General features: G+C 43.3%; 3 protein-coding genes across 8 annotated transcripts; all 3 read right to left on the bottom strand.

The window, feature by feature from the left end:
- Nucleotides 1-636: 636 nt before the first annotated feature.
- Nucleotides 637-3,954, bottom strand: LOC130187809 (alpha-1-antitrypsin homolog). 3 transcript variants are annotated; one of them, XM_056405704.1, is made up of 6 exons: nucleotides 3,916-3,954; nucleotides 3,580-3,627; nucleotides 2,658-3,294; nucleotides 2,167-2,437; nucleotides 1,187-1,334; nucleotides 637-1,002 (listed from the first exon to the last, which is right to left on the bottom strand). In XM_056405704.1, the coding sequence occupies exons 1-6, from the start codon at nucleotides 3,937-3,939 to the stop codon at nucleotides 811-813; spliced, it is 1,320 nt and encodes a 439-aa protein (XP_056261679.1). In that variant the 5' UTR covers nucleotides 3,940-3,954; the 3' UTR covers nucleotides 637-810. The 3 variants fall into 3 exon arrangements, with proteins under 3 accessions (XP_056261679.1, XP_056261680.1, XP_056261681.1); XM_056405705.1 differs by lacking the exon at nucleotides 3,916-3,954 and adding an exon at nucleotides 3,737-3,763; XM_056405706.1 differs by lacking the exon at nucleotides 3,916-3,954 and having other exon boundaries at nucleotides 2,658-3,298; nucleotides 3,580-3,633.
- A 6,692-nt stretch (nucleotides 3,955-10,646) lies between these two features.
- LOC130160824 (alpha-1-antitrypsin homolog) lies at nucleotides 10,647-14,335 on the bottom strand. Of its 4 annotated transcripts, none has more exons than XM_056363575.1 (7): nucleotides 14,297-14,335; nucleotides 13,961-14,008; nucleotides 13,039-13,675; nucleotides 12,548-12,818; nucleotides 11,563-11,710; nucleotides 11,185-11,378; nucleotides 10,850-10,988 (listed from the first exon to the last, which is right to left on the bottom strand). In XM_056363575.1, the coding sequence occupies exons 1-6, from the start codon at nucleotides 14,318-14,320 to the stop codon at nucleotides 11,187-11,189; spliced, it is 1,320 nt and encodes a 439-aa protein (XP_056219550.1). In that variant the 5' UTR covers nucleotides 14,321-14,335; the 3' UTR covers nucleotides 10,850-10,988; nucleotides 11,185-11,186. The 4 variants fall into 4 exon arrangements, with proteins under 4 accessions (XP_056219553.1, XP_056219550.1, XP_056219551.1 ...); XM_056363576.1 differs by lacking the exon at nucleotides 14,297-14,335 and adding an exon at nucleotides 14,118-14,144; XM_056363578.1 differs by lacking the exon at nucleotides 11,185-11,378 and having other exon boundaries at nucleotides 10,647-10,988.
- Nucleotides 14,336-16,057: 1,722 nt separating this feature from the next.
- Nucleotides 16,058-18,431, bottom strand: LOC130160825 (alpha-1-antitrypsin homolog). Its single transcript, XM_056363579.1, has 4 exons — nucleotides 17,781-18,431; nucleotides 17,248-17,518; nucleotides 16,870-17,017; nucleotides 16,058-16,670 (listed from the first exon to the last, which is right to left on the bottom strand). The coding sequence occupies exons 1-4, from the start codon at nucleotides 18,415-18,417 to the stop codon at nucleotides 16,479-16,481; spliced, it is 1,248 nt and encodes a 415-aa protein (XP_056219554.1). The 5' UTR covers nucleotides 18,418-18,431; the 3' UTR covers nucleotides 16,058-16,478.
- Nucleotides 18,432-24,000: the final 5,569 nt, after the last annotated feature.

The following is a 24,000-nucleotide window of genomic DNA, read 5'->3' as shown; positions in this document are numbered from 1 at the left end:
ACAGGTCTATTATACACTGGTAACACATTTTGTACCCTCTGGGGTTCCTCGCGTCCAAAAAAGGACACATAAGAAAATGCTACAAAATCATCATATATCAATATTTTTTTCTGCTTTTTTTTGCATACATCTCTTAAACCACTTCAGTTCTGCTCAAACCTACCAAATGTTTATTAGTTTTCAGGATTTTAACCTTTTAAATGCCAGTTTGAAGACATGTTGCCTCTTGTTTTATTAAAAAAAACAACACAGAATATGAGATATTTCCCACATAATACATGATGGAGGGATGTGACATTGTTTTATATCAGAGTCTTTTATATCAAGACATTTCTCAAAACCAGAATATGATCAGGGTGACTTTTGAACACTGGAAATAAATCATGTACTCATCCCGGCAGTAGCCCCCGTGGCACTCAAAATTTCCCTGGAATTTTCTAGTTAATATTGGTATTTCAGAAATAAATCAAAGCTAAGTTTATGACCAAATATAGGTCAGGTAAGCCTGAATGAGATATGAGAAAATTATAACTCACCAAGGATGATATGTAAACTTGAATACAATTACTTAATCATACTTAAATATTTTTAAACTATTTATTGTGTATTTGAGTTCGAAAAAAAAAATTATCACAATCATTTTTTCTGTATTATCTTTTATTGAGTCTCTTTAAAGACATTTTTATGGAGTTACTTCCACCAGTGACACTAACAAGTACATTTACAAGTACTACAACACCAGTGTGATGGTTAAAAAGTCAATGATGATGACACTTATGATCATGATTCTCATTTTCTTTTTGTGTGCCTTTATGTTGCTGTGGGGTTGTTGATTTTGCCCATGAAGAGGATGTTCCCAGTGGAGTTCTCCAGGATGAAAACCAAGAAGGGCCTGTCAATTCTGACAGTCTGTGGCAGACTGAAGAACATCAACTCCGTGAAAGTGGTGGCTGCTGCCTCTGTTCCCACCTCAGTGACGCTCAGTGCTGCCTTGTGAGACGCCTGTGGAGAAAAAAGGAGGTAAGTCAAAGTGTAGCTTGAAACTGTGGGGGCTAAAGGGTGAACACTGTAAACATTGTTCTGCAGTTGTTCCTGAACCACTGCTAATGCAGTGGAATAGATGTTGTTGTTCATTAGAATATAAATTCCCATAACAAACATAAGAAGAAATGTTTGCTGATTCTACCTTTGTGACTTTGAGCATGGCTGTTTCAGACACTCCAGAGAAATCAGCGCGGTCCTCATAAGCATCAGTTATGCCCATTGCTTTCAGTGTGTCATCCAGGGAGGCGTCCACAGAGATGGCAAACTTTGGCAAGCGCAGATTTACATATCTGTTAAACACAGAACATCACCAACATCAGAACAACAGAAATATGCAGTTTGATAACACCTTGTATATTCAAATTAAACTGTGAGAATCATGAACACATCATTTGTTGAAGTAAATCAAACACATCTATTCTGGTCATTGTTTTCCCAATGGCTACTTCATCCAGGTTACATTGATCCGATCACTACGTGCGTTTCCATTAACCTGCTTACTGCACAATTTCAAATTGCAAACTAAAAACCAAGTAACGGAAACATTTGAATTTTGGAGAAAAAAAAACTCTCAAATGTCGCGAAAAAATGTATATGCTCGCATGAGGTGGTTTTTCAGACCATTTGACAAAATGTTTTGCAAAAGTGAAATGGAAAGAATTTTTCCACATTTAAGTCACATGACAACTGTTATCTCCCAAAAATCCCTGATATGTAGCCGCTGCCAGATATAAGGGGTTTGCCTTCCCGTCATTACGTGCACCAGATGCCCTCGTCACCTTCATCTAAATACTTCAACTGCTATTGCAGTGGATGCAATCGTCCCAATGATTAGCAGATGCTGGTAATCCATCGCCATGTCATGGCCATGAAATCGCGACAGGAGAAAACCCAACTTTATTCACATAACATCACTCAATGGAAACACGGACCATTTGCAATTGTGTTTTGTTGAAAAAAAAAAAATCAAATCATGTGCAAAACTGCAAAGGAAATCCAGCTACTGCTTACTATATGTTACCTGATCCCAACATACACCAAAACATTCTTAAGTGTACTGTTACTGTATCTATGACAACCAACCAGGTTTGAGGATTCAAAAATGGATAAGATTCCTCTTACGCCATGGAGACTGAGGCTTGCCAGTGCTTGATGGAGTCCTTGCTGATGTGTCGCTCCACCGTCATCATCTTGCCTTCATCAGGCAGGACGATCATCATGGAGGCGTTGCCCTTATAAGGCACTGTGATGACGGTGGCCTGGTTTCGATCATCCCTGTAGATCTTGTAGTCACCCGTCCTCGACATCATGTCCACTCGAACTTTGGTGGTGTTGTCCACATGGAAGTCTTTCTCTTTGGTGAATCCACTGTTGAAGGGTTTCGCCCACTGTCCTGCGTGAGACAGTGCAGATAGGAAGATGACAGTAATGTAAATACTGTATGTCAATGCAAATTATTATTAGTATTTGTTTTAAAATGTTGCAGCATGCTCTACAATTATCATTCTTAACGTTTACATCATTGAAACTGGTTTGTTTTACATGTGGTGAGTTTGTGTCCTTCCCTGGTTGTAAAGCACACAACAAGAAATAGATGCGACCTTGCTTATTACCTTTGAAGTAGACGTAATTGATAAGCACCATGGCCATGTCAGGGTTCAGCTGCTGTACCACATCCTTTATCTTGTCCTGGGTTTTATTAGCAATGAATGTGTTGATCTCAGCTGCAGCCTCTTCGAGTCTGGTAACATTAACTTTGAAGATGTCACCGGCGTAGAAATCCTTGACATCCTTCAGGAACTTCTCCAGAGGAGTGAATCCTGAGCGCACTGCCACAACATTGCCGACATCCAGCTGCTCATCCTCATGGCTGTAGCCAAGCATCTGGAAAAGATGCTGATATGCTTCATTGATCTGTGCCTGGTCATGACCGCTGTAGCCCAAGGTGGAGAAGAGCTGGCTGTGGGTTTCACCACGGGCCCCTGTGGACAGCATGGACAGGGCGGTGGAGATGCCCAGCGGTGAGAAGAAGATGTTCTTCCCAGCTGCAGCCTTGGCATTCAGACTTTTGTAGAGGGCAAAGGTGAAGTCGGCGTTGGGAGCGGACAGCTTGTGGCAGCTCATCTCTCCCTCACTGCTGTGGCTATGGTGGTCATGGTGGTGATGGTGGTCATGGTGGTCTGCCCAGGTTACAGCCAGCAGCGCTGCTGCCAGAGCACAACTAGCAAATATACCACGCATCTTAACAGCCTGTCTATAGGAAAAGAAAAACCAGAAAACGTTGTTAGTGGATGTCAAGCACAGCGAGTTATAGTCATATTTCATAATAAACAACCTCATAACCAAGAGAGAAAACCAAATAACACAAAAAACTAATAATTAAAAGAAATAACACATTTTATATAATATAATGAATGGAAAGAATAAGAATGAAGCTTCACTTCTAAATGTAATTCATTCCAAATGTCTCACACAATGTACTTCTAAGTCAAATGAAACATTAAGCGTATTTCAGTGAAGAGCTATTAGTCGTACCGTTAGTGTCCTGTTTTTGCTGCAGTTCGGCAGAAACTTCACCATGTCCTACATGCAATAGAGTACAAATACAAAAGGGTCAGCTGACAGATCTATTACAAATTAACAAGGATCAGCCTCTTTTTCTGACAATCTTTACTGATGTAACACAACTAACCACACACAGCATGAGCAAAGGACTGTGGTGAGTTTGGGCATCTTTGGTGTAAAGCAAGGCTCTGTAGTGTGACTTCAAATGTGTTGAAGCCCCTGTTGATATTAACCTGAATCTTAATTCTAACCACTGACTTCAGCACGAGACTGGTTCTACATTTGTAAGAAGCACTTTAACCTGACCTTGGAGAGATCAGTGAGTTTCATTAGCAGATAGGAAAATGTGGTTTTGGACACAGCCTCTACTCTGTCTTTCGTTCCTCTGCTGTCTGCGTTAGTAGGACCGAGGGCAGAGCTGAGCTCCTCCACACACACACACACATACACACATACAGAGAGTGGACAACAGCGCAGAATACATTACTCTTTACTTTACGTGCCATAAAACCTTTACAAGTAAAAAGCCAATAAAAGTAACTTAGACCCATTAAACAAACTTGCGGAGAGCAGTATTTTTCAGCTTTCTCCCATCCAGCACCGCTATGAGTTAACCATAACAAGCTTGTTGGGCCACTTGCAAAGTGCTACGATGCAGCTAAAAGGAAAGCTGAATAAGTATGCATAGCTGAGAAAGCAGTCCTCACTCCCAAACCAGGCACTCCTCCCTCTACCTGCGCTTCCTGGCCAGCAGCGAATCCACATTAGCAGTAAGAGGGAGGAGGACAGAGGATGAATGAGTGAGAGTGAATGATTTTTATGTTCTTTGTCGTTATTAATCTTCACCCAGTGCTTAATGCGGGGAACATTATTACCTCCCCCAAGGAGGTTATGTTTTCACATTCGTTTTTGTTTTGTTTTTTGTTTGTTTGTTTGTTTGTTTGTCAGAAATGTACTAAGCAGATTTGCACCAAACTCGGTGAAGAGGTGGTTCATGCGGTCCCATTAGTTGGTTTTTTTGCCACTTTCCTAAACATTGTGATATAGGGCATTTTTCAACATTTTCACCAGTTTGTCAGGTAAAAAGACAAACATTTATGCTGTTGAGATCTACGACCTTGTACAATTTGTGCCCCTAAAAAGAAATGCTCTGGTATAAAGGTTGCCTACACACAAGCCTCCACGTGTGACCATGGCTCTTTCAAATTTTAATTGTCAAATGCTCAATCATACAAGCACAATGTGCAAAATTGAGTAGGAGGAAAGAAGGACACAGGAGGAGCAGAAGAGCACTGTCACTTCGTCTTCAACGCAGGGGCAACATGTCGGCTGTAGGTATCCTCATTGGGGATCCTGACTTCCTGAGGAAAGACGCTCCCCCTGAGCCTCTCTATTCTGGCTTTCAGGCTACAGTAGTGTGTTTCTGGAACAGTGAGAAATGGCAGCACTGTTAATTTTGTCAAGTGTTAGTGACTTTTACTTTTAGATAACAAACACAAAAGACATTTTTGTCTTGTTTTCATCATAAAGAAAAGGTCTATTTCTAAATGTAATTCATTCCATGTCACATATTTAGGAAATTTAAATCTATAAATTTAAGAAATTTAAAGCTATATACATAAAACATTCAGCTATATGTCAATAAAGATTAGTATCCGTTTTGCTGCAGTTTGGCTTCACCATTATAGATACAAGAGGGTCAGCTGAAAGTTCATTCAAACAAGGAACAGCCTCTATTTCAGTCTGCTGGTGAGGTACGGTATTTTAGTTGTGTGTTTTCTGATGAGTTGCATTAATGGCGTGTAATCTTACGGTTACATCACACAATAATAACCATGAAACGATAGACCAGAAATAAGAGGCCTTCATTGGAAATTTAAAGAGACGCGATTAGAATTGTCATTTCAACACATTTTAATCTGGAAAATCAACTGGTAGCTAATCTAAAAATTTTAGCATTAATAATGTATACCACACAGCCTCAGATAATTAAATCCATGAAATCAAGATTAGATTGAAACTATAATACATATAGAAATAAATACAAAATGCCAAGTCGTTGTTGACAAGTCTTTATTTTTATCACTTAATGTTGAACCACATTGAAACAGCAACTGTCACGGCCAGGTAGACAGACTCAGGAGCAGGGAAGGAGGCAGAGGTCAGGTAACAAGAGTGTTTATTGTGGAAGATGGTATGGCAGGGAGGCTGGTGCTAGCAGATGAAGGCAGGTGAGCAGGCTGGCGAAGAATGAGCTCTGGCTGGAGATGCAGGCTGGAGTCAGGGCGGAGGGTGTAGCTGGAGTGCAGAAAAGAGAACAGGTTAGGTCTGGCAGGGCTAGGACTACAAGCTAGAGTACTGGCTCGACAAGCTCGACTCAATGTGCGATTTAACCGCCTTCACCCCCATCCACTTAATATGTATAGTCTTCTTACAGACGTTGCAGTAAGCCTCTCAGTTGTTGCCAACTACTGGCCGAAGCCAGTCTTTAAACGCTGATTCCTCCATCCAGAGGTCAGAAAACTTGCATTTGCCCATGTCTGCGGTGAACTAACGAACTCGCACAGATGTTTTGGCTGTGAGCCAGCCAGGTACCCAGATTCAACGTGCACGTGACCAATGCACGTACATCATTCTATTGATAATATTCCTATCACTCAGGTCCTACTCGCAACATAGAAATAAATTCACGAAAGTTTAATAATTTAATGGCCTGCAGGTAAGTTACACAAATTGAAAAACACATAGGTCCAGTTGGATGGAGGCTCAAAAATTTACTACCTCGTCAGATGACGTTTACTACTTTTTACTACTTTTTACTGGCCTTAATTTGGCTTAATTTAATTTACTACCTTTCACTACTTTTTACAACCCCGCGGCCACCCTGTGCACGGTATAGACTGGACCACCGTCCACCACCCGGGGGGGGGGGGACAACAGGAGGAGAGAGAGGACAGGAGCGCACAGGTTTCAGGAGAGACACATGAAATGTAGGATGAATCCTACAAAAAGAGGCCGGGAGCTTCAGACGGAGAGCACAGGGATTGACAACAGTCTCTATCTCAAACGGCCCAACATACCGGGGAGCGAGCTTCCTAGACTCCACTTGGAGGGGCAGATCCTTGGAGAGAAGCCACACCTTCTGTCCTGGGATGTAGCCAGGAGCCGGAGCACGGCGGCGGTTTGCCTGGGCCTGAGTCCTGGAGGAAGCTCGGAGCAGCGCAGCACGGGCACTCTTCCAAGTGGCCCGGCAGCGGCGCATATGGGCCTGGACCAATGGAACGGCAATCTCCTCCTCCTGATCTGGGAGCAGAGGGGGTTCATAGCCAAGAGAACAGTGGAATGGAGACATACCGGAGGAAGCGGTGAGACCCCGGGTGACAGGTAAGGTGGGAGGAGTGGGCCCACTGCAGAACCTGTGAACGGACGGAGTCTGGGACAGAGAGACAGTTAGGAGGTCCGTTACCTGGGCCGGGCTGTGTGGACTGAGCCTGACGGACCTTGGCCTCTATCTCCCAGGTGAGAGCTGCAATCATAAGGGAAGGAGGCACGATGGGTTCAGGTTCGGCAGGGACTTCTTCGGCTGAGAACTGGCGGGACAGGGCATCCGGCTTTACATTCCTGGAACCTGGACGGTAAGTGATAGTGAAATTGAATCTACCCAAGAACAGGGCCCACCTGGCTTGACAAGTGTTCAGACGCTTAGCTGTCTGGATGTACGAGAGGTTCTTATGGTTGGTCCACACTATGAAAGGATGCTCCGCACCCTCCAGCCAGTGCCGCCATTCCTCCAACGCCAAAACCACGGCCAGTAGCTCCCGATTTCCAACGTCATAGTTCCTCTCTGGGAATTCAAGTTTATGAGAGAAAAAGGCACAGGGATGCAGCTTGTTATCTTTGGGTGAGTGTTGTGAAAGGACCGCAGCTACCCCAGTGTCGGAAGCATCCACCTCCACCACAAACTGTAGTGACCGGTCAGGAGCGATGATGATGGGAGAGGAGATGAACTGGCCTTCGAGCTCTGAGAAGGCTGCCTCGGCCTCAGGCGTCCAACGGAATGGAACAGATGGACAGGTGAGTGCAGTTAGGTGGGCAGTTTTGTTGCTGTAGTTCTTCACAAACCTCCTATAAAAGTTGGCGAAGCCATTGAAGCGCTGAAGCTGCTTGCGGTTGGTGGGAGTCGGCCAGTTAGCGACAGCTGAGACCTTTGCTTGATCCATTCTGAGCTCACCCTCTGAGACGATGAAGCCGAGAAAGGAGGTAGAGGTGGCATGAAACTCACATTTCTCGGCTTTGACGAACAACTTATTCTCCAGGAGGTGCTGCAGCACAGTGCGGACATGGATCTGGTGTTCCTGGAGAGAGCGAGAGTAAATCAAGATATCATCCAAGTAGACACAAATCGGCCAAGCATGTCACGAAGCACATCATTCACCAGGGCCTGGAAGACTGCTGGGGCATTGGACAGCCCAAAAGGCATCACAAAGTATTCGAAATGACCTAATGGGGTGTTGAAAGCAGTCTTCCATTCATCACCCTCTTATGCGCATCAGATGGTAAGCGTTGCGCAGGTCCAGGGTGGTGAAGACGGTGGCGCCTTGGAGAGGTACAAAAGCAGAATCAATGAGAGGCAAGGGATACTTGTTCTTGACCGTGATGTTGTTAAGCCCTTTTAAGTCAATACAAGGTCTCAGTGTGCCATCTTTTTTCCCCACTAAGAAAAATCCCGCACCTACCGGAGAGGATGACAGGCGGATGATCCTGGCCACCAGAGACTCCTGTATGTATTTCTCCATAACTTGCTGCTCTGGACAGGAGAGGTTATACAGCTTGCTACTGGGAAGTGGAGCTCCAGGCAGAAGCTCAATAGCACAGTCGTACGGCCGGTGGGGGGGGGGAAGAGAAAGAGCCCGTTCTTTGCTGAAGATCAGGGCCAGGTCATGATAAACTTCAGGAACAGATGACAGATCTACAGATTCTGCTACAGGCGGGGGGTCAGATGTGGAGGTTAGAGTAGAGCGAAGACAGTGAGAGTGACAGTAAGGGCTCCAAGAGCAGACCCTGCCTGTGGCCCAATCAAAATGAGGGTTATGGAGCCTTAACCAGGGAGCCCCAAGATCAGGGGAACATGAGGAGAGTCAATAATGTGAAAACTGATCACCTCCTGGTGATTTCCGGATAGCTGCACAGGCACAGGAGCGGTCTTGTGGTTGAGCAGCATACCATTGAGGGCTTTGGTTTCCAGTGGAACATCAAGGGGCTCAGTCTGGATGCCCAACTGCTGGCAAACGGCACTGTCAATAAGGCTTTCATCCGCCCCTGAGTCCAGTAGCACAGTGAGAGGAAAGGACTGTCCTCGCCACAGGAGGGCAGCATCGAGCAGAGGACGGTCTGGGGGATAGGGGCTGACCACACGGCTCGACAGTATCTCTCCCGCTACTGACGAGCCGGACCTTTTGCCGGATGGATGGGGCAAGTGGCAATAAAGTGACCAGCTTGGCCACAGTACAGACAGGACTGAGCCCTAATTCTGCGGGCTTTCTCCTCGGGGGACAGGTGAATGCCGTCTATTTGCATGAGCTCGGGCTCGGGACTTCTCGGCATCTCCCGGTGATCCTCGTGAGGACTTGGCACATCTCGGCTGGGGCCTTGGAAGGTTCGCTGCTCAGAGCGAAAAGTGGAGGGAGCAGCTGTCTCGGCATGCCACAGGGATAGTTGGTCACTCACTTTGATGGCCAATTTTATGGCCTCGTCTAAATTTGTGTGCTCCTTCCGGAGTGCTATCCCCCTCCCAACGTCACGGTTGAGCCCGTTCAGGAAAGCGGTGATGAGTGCTGCCTCGTTCCAGCCCGACTCCACTGCAGCACTTTGGAAATGGCTTACAAACTCCCGGACCGAAAGCCGTCCTTGGCGGATCCTGGACAGCTGCAGACCGGCTTGCTGGTCCCGCATGGGATGGTCATACACCCGCTTGAGCTCCCCTGCAAAGGGGAGTTTTGCTCAAAGAGGGCGTTGTAAGGGCGTAGTGGAGGACCCTCCAACAGGTTAACTAGGTAAGCCACCTTCACTGGCATAGCTAAGGGGTTGAGCATTGAAAGTTAACTGGCACTGTGTAATAAATTGGCGACATGTGTTGGGATCACCTGAGTATTTTGCTGGACGGGGAATATGGGGTTCGGGGCCGGCTGGGGCATTAACTGGAGTTGGTGGGGCTGCTGGAGGTTGTTCAACAGGCTCCGGAACGATGGGGGCAGGGGCAGCATTGAGCCGATCAGTGAGGGTAGCTTTGAGTCAGTGTCGTGATGTCCTAAATGCGCTCCCTGGACGGCGATTGCCTGCCTGAGGGCCTCCTGCTCTGCAGAGTCCATGGTGGCTGGATTATACTGTCATGGCCGGGTAGATGGACTCAGGAGCAGGGAAGGAGGCAGAGGTCAGGTAACAAGAGTGTTTATTGTGGAAGATGGTATGGCAGGGAGGCTGGTGCTGGCAGATGAAGGCAGATGAGCAGGCTTGCGGAGAATGAGCTCTGGCTGGAGATGCAGGCTGGAGTCAGGGCGGAAGGTGTAGCTGGAGTGCAGAAAAGAGAACAGGTTAGGTCTGGCAGGGCTAGGACTACAAGCTAGAGTACTGAAAAGATATGCTGAGATCTCGTGACGTCACTAACTGGTAGCAGTGTCTATAATCCAGCGCTGACTGACTGTGGCCCATGATCTTATGTAGTGTTGGTTGATGACCAGATGAGCAGCAGCTGAGAGGCCCTGACTCCAGCACAGCAGTCTCCCATCTGTAATCAGACTTGAGCAGGGGCAGAGGGCATGACAAGCAACACCAAAGTAACACGTTGGCTCATTGTGTTAGTAGATGCTTCATGCGATATGTACGAATGTTCTCAATCAACTGGGTCATAAACAACAGTCGGCTGGATACAGTATGTAATGATGTATTTAGACATTTTTACCCATAGCCAGGTTCAGGTGACAGATGGTAGTAGTAGTGTTGTGCTGTCAGACTACAAACGAATCAACAGACTAACAGACTCGCTGGCAGATCAGATCATTTATTATCACTGTGACATCTCTACAGGGGCTTTCAGATTCTGAGGTAAAAGACAAAACAGTGTTCAGAAGCTACTGAAACGTCCTGCAGTGTGAAAACAAACAAATGTAGCACTCATTTCCCTAGCGTGTTTACATGGCTGCGGGGTTGTTGATCTTGCCCATGAAAAGGATGCTCTTAGTGGAATGCTCCAGGATGAAGACCAGGAAGGGCCTGTTGAGAGTCATGGTGTCGGGCATACTCATGGGCATGACTTCAAGGGTGGTGCCTGCTGCTGCCTCTGTTCCTGTTTCATCCACGCTCAGCACGGCCTGGTGGGACACCTGCAAAGGAACCAGGATGAGGCAGTGAGTGTCCAGTTTTGTTTCGGCGCACGTCTCTTTAAAGACATTTTTATGGAGTTACTTCCACCAGTGACACTAACAAGTACATTTACAAGTACTACAACACCGGTGTGATGGTTAAAAAGTCAATGATGATGACACTTATGATCATGATTCTCATTTTTCTGCTGTGTGCCTTTATGTTGCTGTGGGGTTGTTGATTTTGCCCATGAAGAAGATGTTCCCAGTGGAGTTTTCCAGGATGAAAACCAAGAAGGGCCTGTCAATTCTGACAGTCTGTGGCAGATTGGACAAGATCAAATCCGTGAAAGTGGTGCCGTGTGCCTTTGTTCCCACCTCAGTGACGCTCAGCGCTGCCTTGTGAGACGCCTGTGGAGAAAAAAGGAGGTAAGTCAAAGTGTAGCTTGAAACTGTGGGGGCTAAAAGGTGAACACTGTAAACATTGTTCTGCAGTTGTTCATGAACCACTGCTAATGCAGTGGAATAGGTGTTGTTGTTCATTAGAATTTAAATTCCCATAACAAACATAAGAAGAAATGTTTGCTGATTCTACCTTTGTGACTTTGAGCATGGCTGTTTCAGACACTCCAGAGAAATCAGCGCGGTCCTCATAAGCATCAGTTATGCCCATTGCTTTCAGTGTGTCATCCAGGGAGGCGTCCACAGAGATGGAAAACTTTGGCAGGTACAGGTCTACATATCTGTTACAACATAACACAGAACATCACCAACATCAGAACAACAGAAATATGCAGTTTGATAACACCTTGTCTAATCAAATTAAACTGAGAATCATGAACACATCATTTGTTGAAGTAAATCAAACACATCTATTCCGGTCATTGTTTTCCCAATGGCTACTTCATCCAGGTTACATTGATCCGATCACTATGTGCGTTTCCATTAACCTGCTTACTGCACAATTTCAAATTGCAAACTAAAAACCAAGTAACGGAATCATTTTAATTTTGGAGAAAAAAAAAACTCTCAAATGTCGCGAAAAAATGTATATGCTCGCATGAGGTGGTTTTTCAGACCATTTGACAAAATGTTTTGCAAAAGTGAAATGGAAAGAATTTTTCCACATTTAAGTCACATGACAACTGTTATCTCCCAAAAATCCCTGATATGTAGCCGCTGCCAGATATAAGGGGTTTGCCTTCCCGTCATTACGTGCACCAGACGCCCTCGTCACCTTCATTTAAATACTTCAACTGCTATTGCAGTGGATGCAATCGTCCCAATGATTAGCAGATGCTGGAAATCCATCGCCATGTCATGGCCATGAAATCGCGACAGGAGAAAACCCAACTTTATTCACATAACATCACTCAATGGAAACACGGACCATTTGCAATTGTGTTTTGTTGAAAAAAAAAAAATCAAATCATGTGCAAAACTGCAAAGGAAATCCAGCTACTGCTTACTATATGTTACCTGATCCCAACATACACCAAAACATTCTTAAGTGTACTGTTACTGTATCTATGACAACCAACCAGGTTTGAGGATTCAAAAATGGATAAGATTCCTCTTACGCCATGGAGACTGAGGCTTGCCAGTGCTTGATGGAGTCCTTGCTGATGTGTCGCTCCACCGTCATCATCTTGCCTTCATCAGGCAGGACGATCATCATGGAGGCGTTGCCCTTATAAGGCACTGTGATGACGGTGGCCTGGCTTTGATCATCCCTGTAGATCTTGTAGTCACCCGTCCTCGTCATCATGTCCACTCGAACTTTGGTGGTGTTGTCCACATGGAAGTCTTCCTCGTCCGTGAATTCCTGGTTGAAGCGTTTCGCCCACTGTGCTGCGTGAGACAGTGCAGATAGGAAGATGACAGTAATGTAAATACTGTATGTCAATGCAAATTATTATTAGTATTTGTTTTAAAATGTTGCAGCATGCTCTACAATTATCATTCTTAACGTTTACATCATTGAAACTGGTTTGTTTTACATGTGGTGAGTTTGTGTCCTTCCCTGGTTGTAAAGCACACAACAAGAAATAGATGCGACCTTGCTTATTACCTTCGAAGTAGACGTAATTGATAAGCACCATGGCCATGTCAGGGTTCAGCTGCTGTACCACATCCTTTATCTTGTCCTGGGTTTCATTAGCAATGAATGTGTTGATCTCAGCTGCAGCCTCTTCGAGTCTGGTAACATTAACTTTGAAGATGTCACCGGGGTAGAAATCCTTGACATCCTTCAGGAACTTCTCCAGAGGAGTGAATCCTGAGTGCACTGCCACAGCGTTGCCGACATCCAGCTGCTCATCCTCATGGCTGTAGCCAAGCATGTGGAAAAGATCCTGATATGCTTCATTGACCTGAGTCTGGTTTAAGGCGCTGTAGCCCAAGGTGGAGAAGAGCTGGCTGTGGGTTTCACCACGGGCCCCTGTGGACAGCATGGACAGGGCGGTGGAGATGCCCAGCGGTGAGAAGAAGATGTTCTTCCCAGCTGCAGCCTTGGCATTCAGACTTTTGTAGAGGGCAAAGGCAAAGTCGGCGTTGGGAGAGGACAGCTTGTGGCAGCTCATCTCTCCCTCACTGCTGTGGCTATGGTGGTCATGGTGGTGATGGTGGTCATGGTGGTCTGCCCAGGTTACAGCCAGCAGCGCTGCTGCCAGAGCACAACTAGCAAATATACCACGCATCTTAACAGCCTGTCTATAGGAAAAGAAAAACCAGAAAACGTTGTTAGTGGATGTCAAGCACAGCGAGTTATAGTCATATTTCATAATAAACAACCTCATAACCAAGAGAGAAAACCAAATAACACAAAAAACTAATAATTAAAAGAAATAACACATTTTATATAATATAATGAATGGAAAGAATAAGAATGAAGCTTCACTTCTAAATGTAATTCATTCCAAATGTCTCACACAATGTACTTCTAAGTCAAATGAAACATTAAGCGTATTTCAGTGAAGAGCTATTAGTCGTACCGTTAGTGTCCTGTTTTTGCTGCAGTTCGGCAGAAACTTCACCATGTCCTACATGCAATAGAGTACAAATACAAAAGGGTCAGCTGACAGATCTATTACAAATTAACAAGGATCAGCCTCTTTTTCTGACAATCTTTACTGATGTAACACAACTAACCACACACAGCATGAGCAAAGGACTGTGGTGAGTTTGGGCATCTTTGGTGTAAAGCAAGGCTCTGTAGTGTGACTTCAAATGTGTTGAAGCCCCTGTTGATATTAACCTGAATCTTAATTCTAACCACTGACTTCAGCACGAGACTGGTTCTACATTTGTAAGAAGCACTTTAACCTGACCTTGGAGAGATCAGTGAGTTTCATTAGCAGATAGGAAAATGTGGTTTTGGACACAGCCTCTACTCTGTCTTTCGTTCCTCTGCTGTCTGCGTTAGTAGGACCGAGGGCAGAGCTGAGCTCCTCCACACACACACACACACACACACACATACACACATACAGAGAGTGGACAACAGGGCAGAATACATTACTCTTTACTGTACGTGCCATAAAACCTTTACAAGTAAAAAGCCAATAAAAGTAACTTATCAAAAGACCCGTTAAACAAACTTGCGGAGAGCAGTATTTTTCAGCTTTCTCCCATCCAGCACCGCTATGAGTTAACCATAACAAGCTTGTTGGGCTACTAGCAATGTGCTACGATGCAGCTAAAAGGAAAGCTGAATAAGTATGCATAGCTGAGAAAGCAGTCCTCACTCCCAAACCAGGCACTCCTCCCTCTACCTGCGCTTCCTGGCCAGCAGCGAATCCACATTAGCAGTAAGAGGGAGGAGGACAGAGGATGAATGAGTGAGAGTGAATGATTTTTATGTTCTTTGTCGTTATTAAATATTCACCCAGTGCTTAATGCAGTGAACATTATTACCTCCCCCAAGAGGTTATGTTTTCACATTCTTATTTGTTTTGTTTTTTGTTTGTTTGTTTGTTTGTTTGTCAGAAATGTACTAAGCAGATTTGCACCAAACTCGGTGAAGAGGTGGTTCATGCGGTCCCATTAGTTGGTTTTTTTGTCACTTTCCTAAACATTGTGATATAGGGCATTTTTCAACATTTTCACCAGTTTGTCAGGTAAAAAGACAAACATTTATGCTGTTGAGATCTACGACCTTGTACAATTTGTGCCCCTAAAAAGAAATGCTCTGGTATAAAGGTTGCCTACACACAAGCTTCCACGTGTGACCATGGCTCTTTCAAATTTTAATTGTCAAATGCTCAATCATACAAGCACAATGTGCAAAATTGAGTAGGAGGAAAGAAGGACACAGGAGGAGCAGAAGAGCACTGTCACTTCGTCTTCAACGCAGGGGCAACATGTCGGCTGTAGGTATCCTCATTGGGGATCCTGACTTCCTGAGGAAAGACGCTCCCCCTGAGCCTCTCTATTCTGGCTTTCAGGCTACAGTAGTGTGTTTCTGGAACAGTGAGAAATGGCAGCACTGTTAATTTTGTCAAGTGTTAGTGACTTTTACTTTTACATAACAAACACAAAAGACATTTTTGTCTTGTTTTCATCATAAAGAAAAGGTCTATTTCTAAATGTAATTAATTCCATGTCACATATTTAGGAAATTTAAATCTATAAATCTAAGAAATTTAAAGCTATATACATAAAACATTCAGCTATATGTCAATAAAGATTAGTATCCGTTTTGCTGCAGTTTGGCTTCACCATTATAGATACAAGAGGGTCAGCTGAAAGTTCATTCAAACAAGGAACAGCCTCTATTTCAGTCTGCTGGTGAGGTACGGTATTTTAGTTGTGTGTTTTCTGATGAGTTGCATTAATGGCGTGTAATCTTACGGTTACATCACACAATAATAACCATGAAACGATAGACCAGAAATAAGAGGCCTTCGTGGGAAATTTAAAGAGACGCGATTAGAATTGTCATTTCAACACATTTTAATCTGGAAAATCAACTGGTAGCTAATCTAAAAATTTTAGCATTAATAATGTATACCACACAGCCTCAGATAATTAAATCCATGAAATCAAGATTAGATTGAAAATATAATACATATAGAAATAAATACAAAATGCCAGGTGTTGACAATTCTTTATTTTTTTTCATTTAATGTTGAACCACATTGAAACAGCAACACCAAAGTAACACGTTGGCTCAGTGTGTTAGCAGATGCTTCATGCGATACGTACGAATGTTCTCTATAAACTGGGTCATATACAACAGTCGGCTGGATACAGTATTTAATGATGTATTTAGACATTTTCACCCATAGCCAGGTTCAGGTGACAGATGGTAGTAGTAGTGTTGTGCTGTCAGACTACAAACGAATCAACAGACTAACAGACTCGCTGGCAGATCAGATCATTTATTATCACTGTGACATCTCTACAGGGGCTTTCAGATGCTGAGGTAAAAGACGAAACAGTGTTCAGAAGCTACTGAAACGTCCTGCAGTGTGAAAACAAACAAATGTAACACTCATCTCCCTAGCGTCTTTACATTGCTGCGGGGTTGTTGATCTTGCCCATGAAGAGGATGCTCTTAGTGGAATGCTCCAGGATGAAGACCAGGAAGGGCCTGTTGAGAGTCATGGTGTCGGGCATACTCATGGGCATGACTTCAAGGGTGGTGCCTGCTGCTGCCTCTGTTCCTGTTTCATCCACGCTCAGCACGGCCTGGTGGGACACCTGCAAAGGAACCAGGATGAGGCAGTGAGTGTCCAGTTTTGTTTCGGCGCACATCGCTGAAAACTTTAGATGCTACGAGCCAGAGCAGGATCTCTGCAACATCTACTCTTGTGTGTTCTGGAAAATGTGAATATTCCATCATGAAATAGGTATATTCCTTAATCGCTATCAATTCTCTTATGAATCACGTGAATCCTACCTTTGAGACTTTGAGCTTGACCTCATCAGACATTCCAGAGAAATCAGCGTTGTCTGAAAAAGCATTTGTCATTCCTAATTCTTTAAGTGTGTCGTCCAGGGAGGCGTCAGCGGAGATCGAAAACTTTGGCAGGAACAGATCCACAGAACTGAGAAACACAGAATATCAGCAGCGTCAGAAAGATACATACCGTTGACTTATGGCTAGTTCACGCAACTTGAGCTGCACCAATTATGGACTAATTCATCAACTAGTTTATCCAGGTTATTTGCATGCTGTCTCTCTGCAACAAACAGTGAGGCGTTACCTATAAATATACAAGCAACCACACTGTAAACGTATCCACGACATGCAAACGTATTCAAATTCCTCTCTTACTTCCTGAAGAGCTTGTCATGCCAGTTTTGAATGTAGTCCTTGTTGATGTAGCCCTCCACCTCTGCCATCTTGCCCTCATCAGGCAGGACGATCATCATGGAGGTGTTGCCCTTGTAGGGCAGCATGATGACGGTTGTGTGGTTGTCAGCGTCCTGATAGAAGTCGTAGCGTCCCATCCTCCTCATCATGTCCACCTGGACTTTGGTGGTTTCGTCCACCTGGAAGTCTGCCTTGTGTGTCTGGTTACTATCGAAGGGTTTCTCCCACTGTCCTGTGTGAGACGGTGGAGGTGGAAAGATGAGAGCAAGGTACATACTGTTCATATACTCAAATCATATTGGCGGCACGTTTCCTCATATCTTTCAGACTAGTTATGTCACATATACAGTATGTCGCATGCTCTGTATTTAAATAACACAAGTAAATGTGCACAGGAACTTGTGCAGATGGAGTGTCTCTATGTGTTCATGGAAGCAGTTGGTTAATCTGCATGCATGGTCTGTTCTCTTAAAGGCTTTTTTTTTGTGTCCTACCTCTGAAGTAGACAAAGTTGATCAGCACCATGGCCATTTCAGGGTCCAAGTCCTTCACCATATCTTTAATCTTGTCCTGTGTTTTGCCGGCAATGAATCTGTTGATCTCAGCTGCAGCCTCAACGGGTTTGGTAAAGTCGACGTTGAAGCTCTCACCGGAGTAGAAAGCCTTGACATCCTTCAGGAACTTCTCCAGAGGAGTGAAGCCGGAGCGCACTGCCACAGCGTTGCCGACATCCAGCTGCTGGTCCTCCTGGCTGTGGCCAAGCATGTGGAAAAGATGCTGATATGCTTCGTTGATCTGTGCCTGGTCATGACCGCTGTAGCCCAAGGAGGAGAAGAGCTGGCTTTGGGTTTCACCACGGGCCCCTGTGGACAGCATGGACAGGGCGGTGGAGATGCCCAGCGGTGAGTAGAAGATGTTCTTCCCAGCTGCAGCCTTGGCATTCAGACTTTTGTAGAGGGCAAAGCCAAAGTCGGCGTTGGGAGAGGACAGCTTGTGGCAGCTCATCTCTCCCTCACTGCTGTGGCTATGGTGGTCATGGTGGTCATGGTGGTGATGGTGGTCATGGTGGTCTGCCCAGGTTACAGCCAGCAGCGCTGCTGCCAGAGCACAACTAGCAAATATACCACGCATCTTAACAGCCTGTCCTGGGAAAATCAAAGGACGTAAGTTAGTTTTGACCACAGTAGATCATAGTAGTGTTTTATAATGTACAACCCTATTCAACATATTTGTAATAAAATTAAACGTTGAAAGGTTAATACTTTTAAATTAAACAGGACAAATCAATGATATGATTTGCCTTTCAAATATTGATATATTTTGTCACCTTGTCCACAAAGCTTCTCTTCCATACCCAACCTTTATAAATAAAGATAAGTCTAAGTTACCTAAAAACCTGAGCATATTCCAATAAAGTGCTATGCTTACCTTTAACGTCCTCTTTGCTGCAGACAGTTTGCCAGAAACTTCCCCCTTATATACAGGAGCTCCGAGAGTCAGCTGACAGTGTGGTTACAAATTAACCAGGACTTGTCCCTCATCTCTGTCCTGTACTGAGAGATATCTGGTTTGACTATGTTCAGTGATGCAACACAACGCACTCAGCACTACATGGGTGAGATAATGGGCTGTTCTAAAAACTGTTTCGCGGTGTGCTGCATCACACACCTTCATGCATACAGAGCAATGCACTGATACACCGGAAATCATTGGCCTTTCAGTATTCAGGGAAACATGAATGAACCACATTTCAATCTCATTTATTTCTCCATTACATTAAATATGCATGACTAAATGAGCAACATAAAAGTTTTTAAAAAATCATCCTCAGGTATTATTTATTATGATTTTTACACTTAAACCCTCAATTAATCTGCTTTATTAGGATTGCGTCAGTGATATTTGATAGGATATGATTAATCAGCAACCAAGTAACCCACCAACTGTCTACAGGTTTTAGTTAAAATGTTGCTACATCCTGATTGGAGCAGAGGAGTATGTGATGTCACCTATTTCCAACTGTGAGAACAGAAATACACAAATCTGTCATGTGAAATAACCAAAACTATTCTAACTTTGGTAGAAAATAGTGTTCATATAGGATCTTATCATTTACAATATGAAGCCGATTGGGAAATGATTGATTATGTGATGTTAGGTGATGGAAGAAATGATTGATTTTGCACAATTCTTCATTTCACCTCATATCAAACCTCAAATGTTATTATGATCCAATTTACTTGTCTTGTGCAATACAAACACTCCTTTACTAACTGTATAATATAGAGCAGCCAGCTTCATACAACATATGGTGTAATGAAATATTTAGACCATTGTACATTTGTCCAGGTTCAGCTGACCATTATAATTCTGTCATGCCGCAAGGCTGCATACGGATTAATACAAGATGATCCAATTGCACAACTCACTCCTCTGCCCAGGAGTAAAGTGCAATGCTGGCTTTAAGGTCCTTATGTGTCACTTTCTTTACAGACACGAACATTCTGCAAAGGTCAGGTTTACTTAAGCAGTTTCAACTCTGAGTCACTCGGGATGAGAAGCTAATAATGGTGCTATGATTTTACTGTGATAGAAATATGGTACATATGATAGGGCTGTCACTTTAATCAAAATATGAACTTTTGTTTGAATGTGGGAAAAAAAGAGATACTGTAAGAGCATTGATGTGTTTGAATTAAAAAATTTGCATGGTTTGCTTTAACGACTCTTCATGTTTGGAGTTTTTAAATTACTTTGGTCAGTGTCATTTCCTGTTTTATTTTGAAGTAGCTAACCTTGTGTGTCTCTTGTTGTTTTTACTTTGTGTCTTTGTCCTGTTTCCCTCCAGTATGATTGTCTGCCCCGCCTTAATGTGTTTCACCTGTGTTAATTTGCCCTTTCCCCCCTTCTGTATTTAAATCTCTGTGCTCCCCTTTGTCCTTGTGAGCCCGTCTGCTGTCTTTACGTGGATTCCTCTGGATCTCCTGTTTCTGTCGTGTTTCCTGTTTGTTCTCCAGCGTTTCACTGTGTTATTGAAATTTCAGCTTTTTTTTTTGTTCCTGGCTGGTTTATTTTGGATTTGTGTTCTTTTTATCTAAGTTTCCTTTTTGTTTTTTAATAAAACACCTTTTTCAACTTTCACTTTGGATTGTCTGCAGTTTGGGTTCAGTTCAGCTTGACTTACTGACCTGTTTGTAAACTAAGCTAATACAATAACAAAACTCTTTATGCCTTACTATTGTATGGCCTTACTATATTTTGAAATTTTTATGTCTTACTATATTTTTGGGTTTTTTTCACATTTTATGCCTTGCTATACTATGACGTTTTATGCCTTATTAGACAATGGAGCTTTTTGATGTTTTTCCTCTATTATGACATTTTTTCATGTTTTATGTGTTACTAGTTTTTATGCTTTACTATACTATGACATTTTTGACATTTTTATGCTTTATTATACTATGTTGTTTTTCGAGTGCAGCCATCAATGTTGTTGGAATCAATGACGTGGGTTACGTCGCCCCAGCTCTAACGTAATGGAGGGCTGTCGTTTAATGTTTAAACAGCTCATCCAAATGACTTGACACTCAAGATTGCATTTCTGTGGGTCCACAGCAATTCACTCGCAAAGTCGAGATCAGATACGCGGCTGTCAAGAAAATCAAAATACAGACAGACATACAGAGATTTTTCCTCGATTGCTTCAAGTGTCACCTGAAGTCATCTTCATCAGTATCTCTTAAGCTACTGCTACCTTTCAGATGGACGAGGTCTGATCTTGTTTTAGATAAAAGAAATAGTTTGTAAAATTACTGATTCAGCCGACAGTAATAGTTTACTTATCGTGCAAATGAGGTCAAATCTTTAAATCACAAATGAAAACAATGCTTTCATTCCAGGCTTTGTGATGGCCCTATCCATAAAGGTTCCCACTAAACCCCACCCCCTCCCCTCCCCCCACTATCACACCCTCTCTCAATAGAGTCAATAGCCTTGGATAGATCTACAGTGAGTAGGCACACAGAGTTGCTTTTTTATGATAATGTCATCAACAGCAGCAGGTGCAGTGGTACGGGTCTAAAGTCTGACTGCTGTGACTGAGGGACATTATTACCCTATAGGAAGACATGTAGTTGTGAGCTGACAAGTGACTGTAGGATTTTGGACAGACAGGACAGGTTGGATATAGGTCGACAGTTATTTACGTCACAAGTGTCATCACGTTTATGCAAATCTGAGAGACACTTTTAAAATCTATGTTTATATGATTCAGTGCATTATATATCTGAATATGTGACAGACCTGAATGAAAATTTGCTATTGTGTGAAGTGAAGAGTCAGAGTGTTTCCTTTGACAGGAGTTATGGACTCATTATCAAATATGTCACATGATGTTATTATTAAGAAAAGCTTCAACCATGTTACTGTAATTAACAATGGGCCCATTTACCATAGGAGGACTGTGGAGGACTTCTCCTTTAAAGATTTCCCTAATTTCCACAATGCTGTTCCATTACCATTGCATTTTGAAAGGGCAGATAGGTAATAATCAGATTATACTTTCCTTTTAGAGATGAGGACACAGTTCCTCTGCTGTCTGAATTTCTGCCAGGCAGAGTTTGTGCCAGATGCTCTTGCAATAGACCAAAGTTTATTTCTATTACATATGGCTGGAGCTAAGTTCAGGACAAACCCAGGAGGTTGGATTTATTTTTTATTCCAAATGTTTTACAAGGGGCATAACAGTCAGCAGCAATATTAGAAAAATAATGTAGCGCTGAGTCTGGGTTTTGAATGTAACATGTTATTCCGATGTTAGACTGATATAAATCATTGGGAAATCTTGGCATTGGATAGATTTTGTTTGAGTTTTCATTCTTTTAGTGTCTCTGACTCGAATTACTGGACAATGGTCACTGATAACCAGAGGCAGAGTAATTGTGGGGTTTGTTTGTTATAATGAATCAAGAATCAATTATTATAGATTTAGCTGGACTTTTAAAGTTTGGTCTGGTTGCTTTGGATGTCAGTGGAAGTTTAATTCTAGACAAAGATCGTTTAGCTTTTGCACTTTCATGGATAACCAGTCAAGGCTAAGGGAGAATTAATGCCAATGAGATGAGCACCTAGCCAGAACAACATAATCGAATTTCAGAGGCATAGTAGTACACCACCTCCTTTACTTTTCCTACGACATATAAATAAGTTATATCCAGTAATTCATCAGGGATCTTGGCACTGAGCCAAGTTTCTGTAAGACTGAAATCTGTCTGGAGCAGTTTCACTCAGCAACATATTTACAAAGTCAGATTGTGGAAATAAATTCCTTGTATTTAGGTGTAGAAGGCAAAGCCCATGGCAGCTCTTAAAAGGGATGAATTAATTTCATTACCAACATTAGATTTGTTTGAATAAGCAGTATTATCAGGAGGATGAGGACTGAGACATATCAAATTCTCTAGTGTAACACTGTTTTGTCTGTAGCTCTGCTCTGCTGTGAATAGTAGGAACGGTATACAGAGGTGAACAGTTATGGTTACAGTCAGTGGAGGGTGGCTGAGTCATGAGTCCATCTTCGCCAAACAGGCCCTCAATTATGCATAACTTTAAGCCTTAATAAAATTTAAACTGGTGAGTTTTACAATAATTAACCCTCCATACAGTTTTAATGAAGGAGGAAATTAGCTAGGCCAAGAGACCAAAACCAGTTTTTGTACCAGGCTGCAATCATGTTTATTTCTGCTGTAAAGTTGTGCATCTACACCCTTTAACATGGGAGTCTATGGGGATTCGACTCACTTTTGGAGCCAGTTTTAAGTGGCCATTAGAGGAACTGCAGTTTTTGGCACCGCTGTATTAAACCGTTACCGCTCATATTTTAAACTTTTTCAGTCGTAACCTCAAAAAAGTATCAACATCATTCAGAGTCGTCTCCGTCCTGCATTAACTTGTTTGAAAAAAATGGAAAAAGAGTTTGACAGACAGGTTCAAACACTGCCTGATGTGTCACCGCTGTAAGTAAGTAAGTAAAGTTTATTTATATAGCACCTTTCACAGATGAAAATCACAAAGTGGTTCCCAATAAATAGTAAAAGACATAGAAACATAATGGGGAGACATAAGATCAGACAGGCATAAAATCAGACAGCCATAAAAACCCTCGTCTAACTAAAAGCCTGTTTGAATAACAGAGTCTTCAACTGCTTTTTAAAAGAATCAACAGAATTTAAGCAACATAAAGAGGGAGGCAGCGCATTCCTCAGTCTGGGTGCCACTGCTCAAAAGGATCGGTCCCCTCGGGTCTTAAAGTGTGTATGAGGAACCACTAGCAGCCTCTGACCTGATGACCTAAGACTGCGGGCAGGAGTGTGAAGTTGTATCAAGTCAGAGATGTAAGAAGGAGCTTGTCCATGCAAGGCTCTAAAAGTAAGGACCAGAATTTTAAAATGAATTCTAAAATGAACTGCACACACCGCGCACCTGGCCGATCACTACGTGAAGAGAGCATGCTTTTCAGATTGTTAGTTCTCGGAGGGAACAAGGCTCCTCAGCTCTGGGGAACCTCCACTCTTTCCTAATGGCTCCTCCCAGGAGTCAGTTGAACCTACACTGATTAATAAGCTGACATTTCTGGTACTTGTGATAGAGCTGTTGTCCTGTTAATCAAATTAGCCTCAATTCATCATCTCTCATCTTCTCCCGCGCCACAAGGCC

This window comes from Seriola aureovittata, chromosome 19, assembly GCF_021018895.1.
Source record: "Seriola aureovittata isolate HTS-2021-v1 ecotype China chromosome 19, ASM2101889v1, whole genome shotgun sequence".
NCBI lineage: Eukaryota > Metazoa > Chordata > Actinopteri > Carangiformes > Carangidae > Seriola > Seriola aureovittata.
This window is presented reverse-complemented; position numbering and strand designations above follow the sequence as displayed.

Excerpts from the sequence above, each read along its gene's own strand:
- LOC130187809 (XM_056405704.1), bottom strand. The coding sequence starts at position 3,939 with ATGAAACTCACTGATCTCTCCAAG. Across the intron at positions 3,628-3,915 it reads AACTCACTGATCTCTCCAAG|GACATGGTGAAGTTTCTGCC; the intron begins GTCAGGTTAAAG and ends TATTGCATGTAG. Across the intron at positions 1,335-2,166 it reads CAAGCCTCAGTCTCCATGGC|ATATGTAAATCTGCGCTTGC; the intron begins GTAAGAGGAATC and ends TGTGTTTAACAG.
- LOC130160825 (XM_056363579.1), bottom strand. The coding sequence starts at position 18,417 with ATGCGTGGTATATTTGCTAGTTGTGCTCTGGCAGCAGCGCTGCTGGCT. Across the intron at positions 17,519-17,780 it reads CAACTTTGTCTACTTCAGAG|GACAGTGGGAGAAACCCTTC; the intron begins GTAGGACACAAA and ends CGTCTCACACAG. Across the intron at positions 17,018-17,247 it reads CATGACAAGCTCTTCAGGAA|TTCTGTGGATCTGTTCCTGC; the intron begins GTAAGAGAGGAA and ends TGTGTTTCTCAG.
- LOC130160824 (XM_056363578.1), bottom strand. The coding sequence starts at position 14,320 with ATGAAACTCACTGATCTCTCCAAG. Across the intron at positions 13,676-13,960 it reads GCAAAAACAGGACACTAACG|GCTGTTAAGATGCGTGGTAT; the intron begins GTACGACTAATA and ends TCCTATAGACAG. Across the intron at positions 11,711-12,547 it reads CAAGCCTCAGTCTCCATGGC|ATATGTAGACCTGTACCTGC; the intron begins GTAAGAGGAATC and ends ATGTTGTAACAG.